The following is a 17,727-nucleotide window of genomic DNA, read 5'->3' on the forward strand; positions in this document are numbered from 1 at the left end:
GATTGGCACCGCCTGAAGGTTCTTATCAGATTTTATTTCATTAAGATGTTGTCATGTTGCCTAGCAACCACCTAGCAACAGGTTAAAATGACCTCCTTATACTTGATATTACAATCATCATAGTCATGTTGTTTTGCAATCACCTAGCAATTTGCTGAAATTACCTTTTTATAAAATTTTTTTTTTTAACTTTAACACTTTATAAAAGCATCGTAACATTTTGATTTCATGGTCAAGAGCACAAACAGTGCAAATAATACTGTAAAGTGGGTGCTTGCTATTAAGAAGTATCCCACTAACAACTGATGGAAACATTGCATACAAAATGTTTTCCACTTTTAATGTACTTAAAAGCAAATAAACAGAGATGCAGCATAGTGTTTGGCATTGACTCCTCTCACATTTTCCGCTGGATTACAGCAAAACTATTTTGATCAAACACCTCAGTCCTCAAACTAGCAGTAATATTATTGGCTGTTAAATTTAGTTTTGCTCACATTTGTTCATTTAGGATCTCGCCATGTGGCTGCCTTTTGTAGAACATCAATTTCTTACATTTATTTATATTTCATTATTTTGGGATGATTAAATGAAAATATTTGTTGGGGTTTGTTCTCTTTTATATGTTTATGGTCTTAAAACATTCCTCTTATCAGCTGTTTTAAACGATTACCGGTGGTGAATGAGTTTCTTCCTTTTTGGAGGTCTTTACTGACAGTTTTGTTTAAACCAAGAAAAAAGCAACGATTTTCTGAATAATGTATTAATCAAACTTTGGAGGAAACACTCCAACTCATTCGTAGATTAAAACACCTCCTACCCTTTTATGTTCTTTTAACAGACATACCTGCAGAGTGGTAAAGTGGAAGGCAATCATACAATACATCGTCTGATGTCATCCTAAAGCCATAATACACCAAAGCTGCCATGCGATAGTACCTGAACACCAGGGCGGGGTGACAAACAAAAAGAGAAAAAAGTCAAATGAGCAAATACAAAAGCATTTAGTTTTATTTATTCCTCTCACTTTTTAACAACACTGCTTGTTCTTTACATGAAAGCTACATGGATCAACAAAGAGAACAGCTGCATTCCTGTGTGTCTGTTTGCCTCCTTCCTACCTGCTGTGCACAACAATAGCTGCTTTAGGCATCCCAGTGGTTCCTGATGTGTAGATGTAGAACAGGCGATCTGAAAACAGCACAGAGAGAGTAAGACAATAGCAGAATCTGGTATGAGTGGGTTTATCATGTGCTTGAGTGCTTATACTTATACATGTATGCGTAGTTTAAATGTTTACTTTTAATTTACTGCCGAGTCCTCACTTTTGATTAGTTTTGCAGGAGGGTAGATACTCACCTTTCATCTCTATTTACAGGAATATTCACAGTTTTAATTATAAAGTCCTTTTTTAAGTTACAGAACTGAAGCATGGAGACAGAAAAAAGCAGTATGACATGACTTGATTGTGAACATTGTGGATTCCATTTGTTTTCCCTTTTGCATCGTCTTAAAAAGGCAATACTTTTAGTTGCCTCGTGACAAGTCATCAGTAAATCCCTAAATCTATCAAAATAAAACAAAGGGAGATGATTAATGATAGGTATAACTCTTATTTGCCTGTGCCCATCGTATCATTAATTACACAAATTCTTCATTTAATGAACATATAGTGCATTATGTGAAGAAATAGTTAAAAGGGTCTGTGTTTTTTGTGGTAAGAAATATATCAAACAGAAAAAAGTGACATTCTTGACAATTCGCTTCAGTGGAAGATGTTTTTTTTATGTCAATATAAGTTTAGAAATTTGATTTCACATGACTGTGAGTCATTCCTTGGATCCAAAAATATTACTCGACACCTGCCAAGTAGTCAGTGCAGCTAGAGAGACAAAAATGCAAACAAATAGTTTTCTGAAATTGGTATGTTGTTTTAGTTAGAGTTGGTGCTAGGATTTTTTCATAATTCTATGACTGATAACCAGAAATATCATTATTCAGCATTGTTCAGTGACATTTTCCTTAACCTGCAAGAAGATGTCACTTTAAACCAAAAAAAGAAAATTTCAGATCCTGAATGGTTGTGAGATCTCATGGACACGGTGCTTTTACCTACGAAGCTGCGATCTGGCCGAGGGGGTAGATGAGAAGGGGCACCAGCCACCAGGGGCTCGAGGCACTCTGTTCCCTGTGGGACTCGTTTGGGATCCCAGTCTCCAGAGCAAAACATCTGCACTGCCTTCCCCATTGAACTATGGACTTCAGACACAGCTGTGAGAACAGAAACAAATTCAAATACATCAAATACATTTCACGTATCCTTATCACAAGACAGCTGCACATTGTTCAACATTTAAATACAAGAAAGCTTGCATCATTTGCAAACTTTAATCAATGACAAAACAAAGAGTATAGAGAGTGGTGTAAAATACAATATATACAAATGGTTAAAGGTTAAAATAACTTGAAATGTTTATAGAGAAAGCATATTGAGGTACAGTGTCACAAAAAAAAAAATATGTAAAAGGAAGTGAATCAGGCAAAAAAAGGGAAACAACAAATCGAAACGGCTCTCGTATTTCACCTGAGGGGAAAAAAGGTCCGAAAGCCTTATGTCATGCCTAGGCACTAAAGCTAGTAGCTTGAATTTTGACCTATTCTGTAAAAGAGCTGTGTTTCCAATTACTTAAAGGCATAAAACACACTAAAAATCCATTACCCAGTACAGAGCCTATTCCCTCGATCTCAGAGTGACCAGCTCAAAAATCATTCACTCTTTATAGCTGTTGAGATCAGGGCTTTCCATATTGGGCAGGGACCCAAGAAGGCACCAAAAGGAGAGTGAATTACATCTACAAATAATACTTGACCATCCTACCGAGCTGTGGCAGTTTTAGATGATGAGAGTTCAAGCTCAGGTAATACAAAGGCATGTTTGCAGGTTTGTAGAGTGAGCAAAATGAGAGTTAATTCATGCAATGTCAAACATACAAAACACACAAATATGATGACATGGCATTTAATTTAATACTCACTACAATCCTAATCTTACTGGCAAGTGAAAATGACTTTTTCATTTGTTTTATCTATTTGACAGTATTTCAGATATAATGTCAAGGCTGGTGTAACCTAGGAGGAATATGCACAATTTACTTTTTTAGATGCTGTAATTAATTTAATTGAAACAATATATTTGTTTCAATGATGTTTGATGATGTATAAAAACCAACATGATTTTAAAACAGTGTGTAATGGTTTGATCTAGCCCCTAACAAAAACCATAACCCTCAGTTGATTTGACCTGAACACTGTACTATCAGAGGTGTCTATGTCACGGTGATTCTGCCTTTTATCTGCCTCCTATCATGCAACACATTTCTCTGCAGAGCTCAGACCTTGGACACTGCAGACTAGTGGCAGTCCCTCCCTCATTACCTTATCCCTTCTTTGTGTTTATCGGTCATTTAAAGCTTTACTGGCTGATACTGAAGAAACACCTCCTCCAAAACCCATTTGTCTTTATGACCTCTGTGGCTGTCTCCCCTCACCACTCACCTCTCTTATTGCACAGGAACCAGAACAGCATTCATCAGCATATGACGATGCTGTACAGACTGTTATGCCTCAGCTTTCTCGTCTAACTTTCGAATCTATCCAACTTTCATCTGCCATCTTTGCTCTTACCATCAGTTAGCTCTGAACCAAAGATCACAGCCTTGGCATTGGAGATGGTGACACAGTGGACCAAAGCATCTAGTCTTAAATTGAAGTTGATGAGAGCCGCTTCTACTCCAATTTTAGCCATGCCCAACCATATGCCCACGTACTGCGATCTGTTCTCCATGAAAAGGGCCACCACATCACCTTCCTGTGACAGAAACAAAAACAAAAAAGACAGTAATATAACTTCAAAAAGATTTGCTTTTGCTTAATTGCTTTTAATGAAGCTTTATTGTGTTGTACATCTACCTTAAAGCCTCTTTCCAGTAGCAGGTTAGCCACTCTGTTGGAGTATTCATCCAACTGTCGGAAAGTCCATCTCTCCCCAGTGCCCTCGAAGATGAGCGCTGTTTTGTCCCCATGACGGTGCACCGTTTCAGCAAAGATCTTGGGAATAGTGTTCTTCTCTCTGAGGTGGCGCCTGACGTTCAGTTTCACCCGCAGTAAAACACTGGCTGCACTGAAGGAGCAAAAGAAAACATTACTGTAAGAGAACAAATAACTTAATGATTCCCAGCAACATTAGCCATTTCACTGTTCATAATTTGCTGTTATTTTTCCAGCTCTGAGATCATTACGCTGCACTTTTTTTTTTTTAAAACATTAGCATTAACATTTGCAGCTCATCTGCTTAAATCCACACCATGTATCAATAGATCTGAGAAATGAACAAAGACAACTTGATGTATCCTGTCTTTTGGCAACAAACATTTGTCTAACGATCCACTTTATTCCCTTTTGCAAAAATACATAAACCACCTTTTAAAGAAGCTGTACTTGAATGTATTGCGAACTGTATCCAAACCACATTACAAAGCATAAAATATTTTAACAGATATGGCTTGGAGGCCCACAAAGTCAAATTATGCATGAATGGCAATTCTCAGCACTTTACATTTGTGGTACAAAGGTAGTGTGCAATCTCCTGATGAGTGAATAATTACAGAAATGTCATAAAAAAAACAATAAGCCAAAGTACTTCTTGGCTAGAGTGAGGTAGCGACAATATGCTTATCATTACATAAGAGAGTTATTTCATGATGGTCTAGATAAGCATTTATTGTTGCACAGCTAGTTGAGGCTAATTACTTTCTTTTGTTATGCCTTTTCTTACTCATACGGATCTATTGCTTAAGAACAGTACCCATTATAAAACTATAGCCTATTTATTTCTAATGCCTTAGTGACTCTTACAATGTATATACCTGAGCTTTGTCACACAAAAATGCCTCATCAACAGCTTGTGAGTCACTGTGTGAAATATATGATTCGTTAAGATCCAATGCTGTACAGAGTCTTTCTAACCTTGACACTTTACACAATAATACAACTGATCAATAATACAACTTAACGTCATAATTCTAATCAAGCAGATGCAGCGTGCCAGAAGCAAAGATAATAAAATGTATAAACAAAACTAAACATTAGATGTGGCTAGCACATTTTCTATGACAATTTAACAGAAAAGGAGGACAAACAGTAATATTTCGTTCTCTAATCATGAGAAAACTGGGTGACTTTTGTATATAATGGGTCCCTGAATGGCAGTAATCCCTAATGGGTAGATTATTGTGTCGCTGTTCCCCTAAAGAGATAATTTACAATTTCCTGTTTTAAGATTACTGCAGCTATTGAGGAAAAAAGGAAGTTAACCTCAAACCAACTACAATGCCAGTTTCCACTTGTAAATACTGGCTTTAGGTATGCCTCTTAAAACATTTGCTCCTACCCTTCTCTCTGTCCTCTGGACCTTTTGTCTTAAATATTTGAGATTGCGTGTTTAGAAACAGGTACAGAAGGAATATCTAGCCAGCTCTTAACAAGGGTTTAGGAACTAACCCTTGTTCGTGACAATTATGTGGTGAAGATGAGAATTTATCTGCATCTGTGAAACAACTTGCATGGATTTCACCTGTTTTTGCAGATTTAGTACTCTGTGACTATTGAGGTCACATTTAACTCTATGTCTGAATTTCAGAGCCAAAACTACAGGAAATTGGCCACTGGGTCACAGTTAAAAGTGACATAGCTCGTGCCAAATGATTTGGAAGACATAATGCATCTATGGTCCAATTTTATGATTTTGCATTTAGCAAACAAACTTAATTCCAATGCTTACTGTAAGTCTCTGCCAACTGTTTTGGCAAAGATATCCAGGAAGTTCCATCCTCCACTTCCCAGATAGAAGATCAGGATGGCTGGAAGAACCTGGTACCAGGGCAAGCCCACCAGCAGCCTCAACACAAAAAGCAGGGCAGTGCAGCATGCTAGACGCATCATCCTGAAAGAATGCAAACACATGTAAATAGATACAGAAGGGTCTGCCAGCCCCCTCTGTATCTACTGATCACAAACATTTCAGGCCAAATGACTGAAAGGTTACGTGCACGTTATATGAGCAAACAGAATTTTTGAATCCACTTCCTTAGATACGTAAACGACTCAACACCTTAACAATGTTATGGTCTATGGTTTTGTTTACATATCTGCAGTCCATTTCAATCCACTGAGTCAGCTCTGGTAGACTGAAGTTGCGGTGAAGGGTTACCATTTGAAATAGCGGAAATTTAGAGTCTTGGGTGACCTCTGGGTATTCATGATTACAGATGAGATTGTAAAACATTTATAAAATGTGTTAAGCTGGGTGGAACCCTTAAATTTTCTCTTCTTGCTTGAAGGAGAAAACAAAAAGAAGCCTAAAGGCTCTGTTCTGAATTCACAGCAAACAGTCTAAAGTGACAGCAGACAGCACATGCTGACACAGTTTCCCAGTTGCCACCTGATACAGCCAGGAAGATAAGCCTAAACAGTAAATGATATCTTCACACCCATGTTTGTTATTTTTTAACTAGCCTTTAAGCACAATACATATAGAGATGATTGATTTCAGTTCATCATCATCAAAAGGCCATTTTATAACCCCCTCTGTGCCTCCATACATCTGGCTGTAATTGTGATGATGTTAGCTCCATCATGCAAATTCAATAACTCCACTGCTAAAATATAAACAAGCACAGAGGAGAGCTCTGTGTGGACGATTACATTACCCTGAACCTAAACAGATCGACGTGATGGGTTCGAGGGAAAGAGATGCATTAAGGGGAGAGGTGGCCACTTCCCGGTAAGAAAAGAGCTTCATCATTCGCTGATGCCGAACCCGGAAATTTTCATGGCGCGTAGCATTGCGGTAGAGGCTGTGGCAACGACAGGGGGAAGGCTCAACCCACTGTTGGCAAGGTTACACCTCACTAACCATGCCATGTGCATTTCAGACGAAGCCTTTTTTATTGCAACGACGTTGGCCAAAATCATCAAACTGATGTAGGTTATCATGGTAACAGGCGCGCCAGGGAAACAGGATGCGCAGCGTATTGTGCGCATCGGCTTAAAGGAAGCCGACAGCGTGACACCATGAGCAGCTTCTTTCAGGAGATGAAGATGAGGCATATGGTGTAATCGCACGGTTTGCTTGTCGGGGACAAATGGCCGTCTCAAATGTAAACATCGGACACCCCGAGTCCCGTCAGCGGGTTAATCGCTGACAAGGAGATGACGAGCCGCCGCTGCTCCTCTCTCCTTTCTTCTGGCGAATAATAAACGGGCCGGTCCGTCAAACACCACGCCGATCGATCTGGGCTGAGGCAGGGACCCATTTCCGTTTACATACCTTGCACCTCCTTCACAGCATGCAGGTGCGCAGAAATCCCAAACGTGAAAGTCGTTGTGTGCAATTCCACCTTGATCGGCTTACAGGCTAGCCTGGTCGCCCCCCCACTCTCTCCCTCCCTCCGCTCTTCACCGCCGCTCGGTCGGCTTGACAGAGAAACGCACACGGGCTGACACAAGCACTGGGATCCCCCCCTTTGTTAATATCACAACGACCCGCTGCTCCTTCTTCGAAATCGCCTGGCAGTCTCCGTCGACTTTGATCCCGCGATCATCATCCGTTCATTGTCATAATCATCTATATTATCACTGGCTTCATTGTAGCCGATAAGCTCACTAGCAGGCGTAATTCAAATGACCTTATAATTTTCTTACTTGCGCCCGCCCACTGCCGTCAGCGTCAAATCAGTGAATCAGGAATAAGAGTTGACGGACGGGTGCAACAGCCAATCAAGAACATGAATGTACATCTTTTTCTACGTCACATCCGGCAGGAGGCGGGTATTTGCGGTTCAGGAAATGCGGTGTGGCCCAGCAAGCTCAGTCAACGAGGCCAGCACGCGCAGCAGTTTCAACGTGGTTGTGACAAGGCCCTGATGCAAAATGAGTACGCCTCTTTAGGCCATTCACTCATCACTCTGCTGCGACCTGCTAGAAATTTTCTTTAAGCCTATGTATGTCAACACAGGAGCTCCCGGAGGACTGTGGAATTAGGAAGGGCAGGTTTTCGAACAATAGCGACAGGATTGACCCGTCCTGTGTGCCAGAGAGGACTCGGATCTACTATAACAACTGTAACTTGCCATTTTTCAGTACAAAGGCTAGGTTGATTGAAAATAACATTAAGTTATTTGAACTCCTCGTAGATGTCACATACATTCTTAAATGTACGACTGCTGAGCCAGACAGAACTGCTCTCAAGTGTTGCAATAAAACTTTGGCACCAAACAATTTCTATACTACATGTTGGCTCATGAATAATTGTGAATAATTGTTTTTGCTTTACGGACTGCTGCAACTTCAAGCCAAGAAATGTCCTGTTGTCTACATTTACAGAACACAAGGACGTTGACATTTTACACAGTGCTTATACTAGCAACGTGACATCTCTTGAACTGCACTGCATAACCAGGGTGGATTACAAAAAGTCTACGATAGCAAGCCGTTGAGAGCCACTGGTGCAGGTCAACAAAGGACGCGCTCCCAGTGGTCCCGGAGAGATCTGACAAGGAGAGACTTGTTTGGAAATTCTTGCAAAAAACATGTTAAGTGTAACCTTGGGTCAAATAGTGGACTCGATCTGTGGTAATACCAAGGAGTCACAAAAAGGTGATAAGTTTTACAACACAATTATCATACTGCTATCCCATACACACTAGTGTTTGAGATCTTAGCTGAATGATAAAGAGATGCAATTATCAGGGCAAGAAAATTTGACCAGCTTCGACCTGCCAGTGATATATTTCCATTCAGTGTCACAAGCAGATACAGATGCCAATCAAGTTAATGAGAGTATCACAGGCGTTGTCAAACTCTTGATAACAGATGACACTTATCACTGATTCTTAGATTGTATTATGCATGCTATGCTTTTTTTCCAGTACATCAAGTCCACCAGAGCTTTTGTTTTTCAGAAGTTCAAGTGCTGACAGACAGGAAACCATAAATATCTGTGAAAGTTGCCCAGTACCCTTTCTTAAATTAGGTGAAGGATGTGAATTGAAACAAAAAGACGGTGTATCTTTATAAATTGTGATATTTAAGCATCTCATTTATTAAATTCATGTCACTTACTGGTAGTACAGTTTAACACTCCAGTATTCTTATCTTTTCTGTAAATAACAAACCAAACAAGCAAAGTTATAAAACGACTGCCATTTGAGTAGCCAGTACAGACAGGCCTTTACTTTAGTTCTATTTAGGTAAGCTCAAACATTTAAATTAACCCTCAGCAGCATTTACATCCTTGTACACACAGAGAGATCTTGAAAGACTGGAATGAACCCACTAAAAGGTTTGAAAAGCTAGACTATTTTAAATACCATGCCAGCATAATGGAAAAATCCCAGTGTCCTTTTATTATCAAAATTGTTAACCAGGAAAAAAGGGGACATCAAATCTATTAATAAGTTTGTGGTCTTTAACTTTTTTCCTGTAGTTTTCTTTGTCAGAAGAACCGTCCTCACCATTTTATTTTCATTTTCTCTCTTTGTTCAGTCATCCAGTTCCAAACCAAAGTGAGCGTAGAGATCTCGTGTGGTGGTCCCTCTCAGAGCAGCTGCAAGACAGACAGATTACAGGGTCAACTCCCTCTAGCCTACATTTCAAACAAACCACAAAACACTGAACAGGCCAAGAGTACAGCACCGAATAATTAATCAGGCTAAAGACGAGGCTTGCACTTGGTAAAAGGGGTATGAACAGAAGTATTTAAAGGATATTGATAATCTACATTGTGTTTTATTACCAATATTTTAAAGATTTCCAGTTACTTAGCCCCGCTAGCTGAATCTTGGGGTCGTTAGTATTCTACAGAATCAAACTATGCTGAATTATGTCTGGTCCAGCCTGATAGATAAGTGCTTGGCAAAGAAAGGCAACTAACAAATATTAGACTTTTTATATGCCCTAACTGCCAAGGTCAGTACGAATCTGTTTATCCAACAGTCAAAAAATGAAAACACACACACGGCAAAAAAACCTGCAAATACTTTTTAATAAATTACCTATTAATATTGTTTCACAGTGTTTTGTTAGTAAAAATGAAGTGAGAATGCTTTCAGGAAGATAAATTAAACTATGCAAAGTGGAATAAAAAAGTACAATCAACATTTGGCCTCACTATTCTTTTTTTGTCTTTAAAACAGAATCAGTCAATACACATGACATTTAGGTTACTACAGTGACCTTGGAGCACTATGCATAGTTCTTTCAGTCTCAGGTGTTTCTGCCTCTTTATATAATCTAAGACCACCTGTGTGATGTTGACACCACAGTCGTGTGCTACAAAGCAAGCTCAACATAGCCAAGCTCTGATATGTCAGCTGACTTTTCTTTTTAAGGATCAGTTCAGTGCCGCCTATTTCAACAGAGACATCGGGACAGGAGAACAGCAGACAGAGGTCTATAAAGAAAAAGCTGTAAAAGTAGAAGAGTGATAGGTAACAATGCTAGGAGACAAAATGTTACTACACCTTTTACCATTTACTTTTTACATGAACACTCCACATTACAACATCAAAACGGATCCATTTAAAACAATGACAACAACGCATTTATGTCAGACACAATCCCATAACATGATGAAGAAGATGTGGAAACCACTTTAGATTTTAGCTGGTCACAGTGAAGTTGATTTTCCTTAGTTGATATTCTCCTTGATAACTAGCCTACAAGTAGAGTGATATATTATCTGACCTGTGTTGTGCGTATTTCCTGTAATTCCAGCAGTGTAAAACAAACTTGGTAGAAGATTAGGTTCAAGCATAAAACATGTAAACATTTTCTACATCACCAATTGAATTCATGCAAATTCCTGTGACCATGCAGCGCATGTTGCACTGCTGTAACTTTGCTGTGTGACTTTACTGCAGGCTTCCTTTGGAGGTATTAGTACAGTATAAACATATTCCTTAAGCAGAGAATCTAAAATCAAATTTGGAGCATGTTGTCTTGAAAAGAATCAGTTGAGATGTGATGCCTACAGCAGATTTTAAATGGAATATAACTCTGAATCAGGTTATGTGTTTAGTTACTATGGTGACCTAATGCGGTAAAAAGAGAGCCACCTTTATGGCTTTAGGCTTGTTACAACTCGCTAACTCATTTGTGCTTCACAGTACACCCCTCAGGGCTCAGTGGAGACAATGTTCTGTTGCAGGACTTGTTCTTATTTCAGCAACGGCTGTGGGGTGGATGCTGGATGTCACAATGAATGATAACTTTGGCACCTACCAGATCCGCCTTTAATGATACTGTATGATGGATTATACTTAAATTCTTGGCATAGCACCTGGTAATAATAATAATGATGATAATGATAATGCCAACATCTAATTTAAGCATTTACTAAGAAGGTGGAAGGAGGTTTTAGTAATTACGCATCCTGCTTGTTGTCTCTTAAGTCTCATGACATTTAATTTGAAATAAAATTTAAAAAACTCTCTCTGAATACTAAACTAATTTTGGGCTAAAGGGATAAATAAACTTTGGCATTGTTTGTTATACGGAGTCTGTGTACCAGGAAGAATGGACAGACTAAAGTTTTGATTTAGAAAGTCTGCATGTTGAATATGTTCAAAATAATCATCTGAGAAGGTAAATGCTATATTTCCCTAATTGTGAAGCAGATAATATCAAATTAAATCCAAAATCATGCAATGGTGATGCAAACACCAAATTCAGTACAATTTGGCCCCTTGTATAATAATATTTTCTGATTAGCCACATGAAAATCACATTTTTCAAGAAGGCAGCCAATATGACCCATGAAAAAGTAGTTTTTGCATTTAATTGCTACATAATTTACTGATTTTCATTAGCTTGTGTCAATTTCTATGTTTTGAAGCATGCAGCATTTGTTTACTTTTCTGGTATATTATTGGGCTAGTAGCGCTACTGCATGGGGTAAATGGGGCATGGAGGTAGGAGCAGTGCCTTTGTTTCAGCATTCAGCCACATCCCATGGATGAACTACTGACACTGGTCCTCACCACTATCTGTCATCTGTGACTCCCAAGAAGTTGCCTGTGCACAGCACACCCTGGTCAACAACATTGGTTCGTGGGCTAAACTAGGTGAGGGAAGCACACAGAAGATCCAGTTTATGTGATGAACTTCATTTATAGCTCTGACATTGATGGCATATAAAGTCATAGATCAACTCCTGTTTTCTCAGAGATGACAGCAATAAAACAGAGTTGTTCAAGTTGCTAGCCAACAAGGTTTGTGAATCTGACACAATCAGTAGTCCAGTGATTGCTACAAGAGGGCCTCTTGTAGCAATCACAAGTACCAAGTGCCTAGATGCTGTCTCAGCCAAGAGGAGGCTGACACTGGGGTATACGAGAGATGCAACTCTGACTAGATGTCAGTAGCTCATTCATTAAAGCAAAGGGCACCAATGTGTTCATTATAGCATTGTAGACAGTGGGAAGGAAAAACTCAATTTTAACAGGAAGAAACCTCAGGCAGAACCAGGCTTAGAGAAGGGAAGCCATCTGCCGTGACCAGTTGGGAGTGATGGGAAGAAGACAGGACAAGAGACAAACTGTGGAAGCTCAGGGATCACCTGATCCAGCAATAACTATTAGCTTAATCAAAAAGAAAAGTTGTGAGCCTAATTTTATAAGTAGAGAGGGTGTCTATTTCCCAAATCCAGATTGAGAGCTGGTTTCACAGAAGAGGGGCCTGAAAGCTGAAGGCTCTGTCTCCCATTCTACTTTCAAATACCCTACGGACATAAGGACATGTGTGATGAAATTATTAAAACCTTTGTTAAACTTAGACTCCTTCTGAAGCGTCTGACGATGACCTGCATCATCTGAAGCACTTTGTCATAGTGATGTATGACTAAACAAGTTCATGAGGTAAGAAGTGAGCCTTGCATGGAGAGAGAAGAGCTGTTCCATCATCAAGTGCAGCCCTTAGGGACCATGCAAAGCATGCTGCCTACCAGGCAGGAATCATCTGGGGCTGGGCTGAGGCTGAGGAAGAAGTCTGTACAGTTTCATGGACCACACTCCCTATAATAGCTGCATGCTGCCAGGAACTGACCAAGTATGGATGTACCCATGAGTATAGAGGCAGATACTATCACCATGAACATTTTTGCTTTCTATGCTGTTTTTATTGCTGAAGTAGTTGTTAATAAAATGTTTGCAAAAATGTGTTGATCTACTAAAGACACAACAAAACTGACTGAACATTACTTTCAAAATAATATAATACATATGCATATATATCTTACAGCTAGGCTCTTGATAATGGGAAAAATGAATCTGAGATGTTTAAACTTGTATGTCTGATTTTCAATGATCTTGGTGTCCAATCAGCAATCTTAATTTTTCAAACAGCCAATCAAGTAATTGTGCCAAATTTGGTGCTTGTATCACAATCTGCACCATTTTTCTGTTATATTCTATGACCACTTTTTCAGCAATTTCAGAAATGAAAACCTTAAAGTGGTGAATATATGCAAAAAAGGGAACGATTTTAAGTAGCAACATGAACTCAGACAAACAGTCAGACAGACAGACAAATGGACATGAGACAAAGGACATTTGTCTTTAGAGGGTAATGCAGGGCATCTCCTCTTGTCTCCTCACTCCAGGGCCTGCCCACCAAACTCCTCCCTCTCAGAATAACAGCATACAGTACAACAGCAACTCAGTGCGTTAAGTGTAGAGCCTTTGTGAAAGTGTGTGCTTGAGAGAGAGAAAGAAGGGAGAAGAAAGAATGACGGCACGTCTTTGTATTTGAATATATATGCACGTGTTACTGAATGCATGCATCTATAGACAGAGATTGTAATTGTGTGTCAGCCTGCGGGTGATGTGAAAGACAGCTATTGTGTCAGAGGGGAAATGCCATCTCCGTTCACTAAGAAGTCATTATCATCGTGACTCTTCACTGTACTGACAGAGAACTTGAAGAGAATGCTAATTTAACTCAGCACAGTTTTACTATGAGAGATCACCTAACTTTTCTACACAGACTGTTCATAGGTGGGAAATAAGTGTATTGGTGCACTGTACATTTAAAATCACACACTCAAATGGGAAGGGAACATCAAGATTTTATCACCAATAAAACACACACACCCTTAGACATGAATGATGACATGACCGTGATTCACCAGAACTCCTTCCAGTATGAAAACTGAACTTCACCCTACTTACTCAACCTTGTGCAGCTGCAGAACAGGGATACAAAAAAACCCTTATGACTATGATAAATTACAATTACCCTTTTAGTAAAAAGGTGAAATTCCTTTTTTGGTCAGAAAACCTTTTGAACTCCACAAGAAGGGGAGAAATGTGTGGGCAGCATGCCAGTGATGTACAAGCATTATCCGATATGCAAGTTAATTAATTTAATTACTAAAAGTTAGTACCAAATTTGAAACCCATTCAATATTAGCCAATATAATCACTGAGCACAAAAACTACATGATTTTTAGTAGCTGACCTTTTAAAAAAAAATTACATATACACAGGACTCTTCAAGTCTTTTTTTTTTTCTAAAGAGTTTTTATAAGCAATCCCATGTGCAGCATATTATTAATTACTGCATAAGGTTTACTAAAAAAAAAAAAGCAGGCACACCCCTCTTTGCTGCCCTCCAGTGGCTGACTGAGGAGGTTAAATCTTCCATTATAATCCTTAGTTTACATTTTTTTTAATACTCTCACACTTCTCATCACAATGTACGTTTATGGTTATGCAGCAAATTAACCAACACTCATAGTTAAAATTAAATTCAAGCAAGTGGACTTCACATGTCATGGTTGTAAAGAAGGTGTAGTGGATAGAAAGATCCACACACCCCTGCTAAAATGCCCAGTTTTAGTGATGTTTAAAAACAAAAAAACAAAAACAATGACCTAAACAAAAGAATGACTTTAACATTTTTTGAACGACCCAGCCAGACCTCAGACCCGAATGCAACCGAGTCTGTGGAGTGACCTGATAAGGGCTGTGCATAAGATGGCCTCATAATCTGACAGATTTTCCACAGAGTAGGAAAATATTGGTAAGTTTAGATGTGCCACCCTAAATGCCAGAATGCTCTATTAAAATTAAAGGTGTGATTAAGGGAACATGTCCATGACCCATCATCTAAAAAAAATAAAGGTACTACTGCACTCATCCCTATATAAATATCAGTTTAGTCCATTAGATGATTGCCAGGTAACATTTGTGGAAATACAATTGATGTTACTGTTGTGAAATTAAATTGAAATGGTGGTTTTATAACGTTGTTGTGATGCATCAATGTTAAAAATGGGTCACTTAAGCCTGTTGATAGGTAAGTGGCTGTTAGGCAACATGATGATGTATTAGTACCTCAGATAGATAAGAAGTGTCATGGGACAAACAGAGAGAAATTTGGTGTATTATAATAAGATAGTGTTAGTGACTGATAAACATTTTTCATCACTTGAAGAAAATATTATGCCCAGTGTTTACAAGAGTTGATGCTCAGGGGGAATGTTAATTACTGAATCACAGTAATATTCACATCAGCAGTTATAACATCATTAATAATATACCTTTATAATTTTAATTTACCAAGCTTCACTTATTACTACATACATTGAATGCTACTTAAAACTTGAATTGAAATGTCTTTTTCTCTCTTACCTATACGACCCAGGAGTGACTGCCCAATGTCTTTGATGTCGTTGTATTCATGCAACTTATCAATATGATGCTCCAGCTCCTCTACTCTATAGCCCCTAAAAACATATACACATGCATGGTCTCAGCAGATTTATGCAAAAGGTCATATGCAGGCAAAGGCACAAAATTATAAACATCTAAAAAAGCTAAACTGCTATGTGCAGGTGGACGATTAAATCTGAGTTCTGTTCATCTAATGATACAATGAACCATCACTACCCAAAGCATTCAAGTTGGACCTCAAGACAGAAATACAGCAAGAACAACACAGCTGTACTTACTCAGCCTCCAGCTGTGCTATCTCTGTATCCAGCTGCTCTCTTCTCCTCTCTAGCTCCTCCACCTCCTCTGCAGGGCTGACTTTAGCACTCTCAAGTACTTGAAGCTGTGACAATCATAACAGAATAAGGCATGTGTGGCATGCTATGGGTGATTGTTTGTGTTTGTGTGTGAAAAAGAAGACAGGAAAGCTACTTACAGGTGACTTGAAGTGGGAATGTATTTTCTTAAACTTTGATAATGGAGTTCTACAAAAAGAAGGAATGAATTAATGATGAAAAAATATGGATAAAATTAGATGCAATTATGTTAAGCCAACAACAGCAACAATAGCTTAGTTGCAGTAAAGGTACTCAAGATCGGACAATTGTTTAAGTACACAATAAACACATTATGTCACTTGTGTTTTAAGTTAAGTAAACTTCATCTTACAACATTAAACTTGGAGCTTTGGCTAGGTGACAGGAATTATATTTTACGATATGGCTAAAAATATCATACCTGCCAGTAAATTGCCTGTTTTTCTTTTACAGAAGCTTGCTATTATTTTACAAACTATTTTATTTGATGTGTTAAGCAAAAAAGAAAAAGAAAAGAAAAAAAAAGAAAGAAAACAACACGTACAGTTTACATGTAAATCAAGCCTTAAAGCGTGAACAGAATAAATGAAGCACCCAGATGAACCGCTCGGCTGCAAATACAAGTTGTTCTGTAGTTGGTGGCTGGCGTTAACGCTAACAACAATGGTAAGCTATCCTCACAGTTACCTTATTAGCTGTCCTTTCTTTGAGTCATTTCCCTCCGGTGTCGAAACTGGGCAGTGACTTTCACAAATAGTTTCAACGGACTGCTCAGTGTTCATATTGCCTTAAGGAATTATGTGTGTTAGTGTTGGTTTAATACAACATCGGACAGCTGAACACGGAAAAGGAAGTTTGCAGTTCGCGGCTAATGGTAAACAGATTGATAGTGTAATTTGATTGGTTGTTGAAAACGAGAGGCGGGATTTAGAGACTATTGGTCAACCCAGAGTTAACTCAAAGTCCTCACAGTTTCAGGTGATTTGTTGGGGTAATACCTTATATTTTATTGTTAATGACTGTCCACAGATACTGACGTGTTTAAGTATTTACAATTAAATTGTTGCATTCTATACATTATTGTTTCATTTGACTTAAACTCAACAAAACATTAAAACAGGTCGTTGAACCAGTGTGCATATATGACCCTAAACACACAGTATGCTCAAATTTGTTTGCAATGTAATGTAATGTGGCTGTATTTCGAAAATGTTAAAATAATAACTCCCTGTATCTCGCAGAAAACACATTTTTGCACGGCTTTTTAAACTGATCCATGCTTAGACATTACTTTATCGGTTTCAAGTGCAAGTTACAAGTGATTATGACCTTTTTTTTTTTTTAGTCCTAAAGAGACTTAGAACAGGTCCACGTGCTCCAAAATCAGTCCGCTCCTCAGCCACCCTGCTCCAATTATTGCACCAATAACTTGCTGTTACTGTAACGACATTTTCATTAACAAATTGTATGACTTTATTTTACTTGTAGTTGTACAAGTATGTCACCTGAGGGGTGCATAGTGAGTGACCAGGGCCAGTCCATAGTGACCCCATTGTGTATATTTTTAGAATTTCTTTTTT

At 38.7% G+C, this 17,727-nt stretch overlaps 2 protein-coding genes and 1 long non-coding RNA gene across 6 annotated transcripts in view; 1 reads left to right on the forward strand and 2 right to left on the reverse strand.

Moving 5' to 3' along the window:
- Positions 1-9,217, reverse strand: part of slc27a4 (solute carrier family 27 member 4) — a 22,000-nt gene extending 12,783 nt beyond the window's left edge. Inside the window, exons 1-7 of one of the 3 annotated variants that reach the window (XM_040000475.1) lie at positions 9,181-9,217; positions 5,840-6,001; positions 3,970-4,180; positions 3,685-3,868; positions 2,113-2,271; positions 1,122-1,191; positions 848-939 (exon numbers count right to left, since the gene is read on the reverse strand). In XM_040000475.1, the coding sequence (XP_039856409.1) occupies positions 848-939; positions 1,122-1,191; positions 2,113-2,271; positions 3,685-3,868; positions 3,970-4,180; positions 5,840-6,000 (877 nt within the window). In that variant the 5' untranslated portion in view covers position 6,001; positions 9,181-9,217. Of the gene's footprint in view, positions 1-847; positions 940-1,121; positions 1,192-2,112; positions 2,272-3,684; positions 3,869-3,969; positions 4,181-5,839; positions 6,002-6,767; positions 7,365-7,387; positions 7,785-9,180 lie in introns of those variants that run through there. The other 2 variants (XM_040000474.1, XM_040000473.1) reach the window with 2 other exon arrangements.
- Positions 1-17,727, forward strand: part of LOC120714343 — an 873,031-nt gene that overhangs the window by 238,707 nt on the left and 616,597 nt on the right. The window lies entirely within an intron of this gene.
- Positions 8,985-17,209, reverse strand: swi5 (SWI5 homologous recombination repair protein). Of its 2 annotated transcripts, XM_040000505.1 has the most exons (6): positions 16,835-17,209; positions 16,267-16,315; positions 16,070-16,173; positions 15,750-15,844; positions 9,573-9,664; positions 8,985-9,218 (listed from the first exon to the last, which is right to left on the reverse strand). In XM_040000505.1, the coding sequence occupies exons 1-5, from the start codon at positions 16,927-16,929 to the stop codon at positions 9,600-9,602; spliced, it is 408 nt and encodes a 135-aa protein (XP_039856439.1). In that variant the 5' UTR covers positions 16,930-17,209; the 3' UTR covers positions 8,985-9,218; positions 9,573-9,599. The 2 variants fall into 2 exon arrangements, with proteins under 2 accessions (XP_039856439.1, XP_039856438.1); XM_040000504.1 differs by having other exon boundaries at positions 8,985-9,664; positions 16,835-17,204.

This window comes from Simochromis diagramma, unplaced genomic scaffold (genome assembly GCF_900408965.1).
Source record: "Simochromis diagramma unplaced genomic scaffold, fSimDia1.1 OVJJ01000596.1, whole genome shotgun sequence".
NCBI lineage: Eukaryota > Metazoa > Chordata > Actinopteri > Cichliformes > Cichlidae > Simochromis > Simochromis diagramma.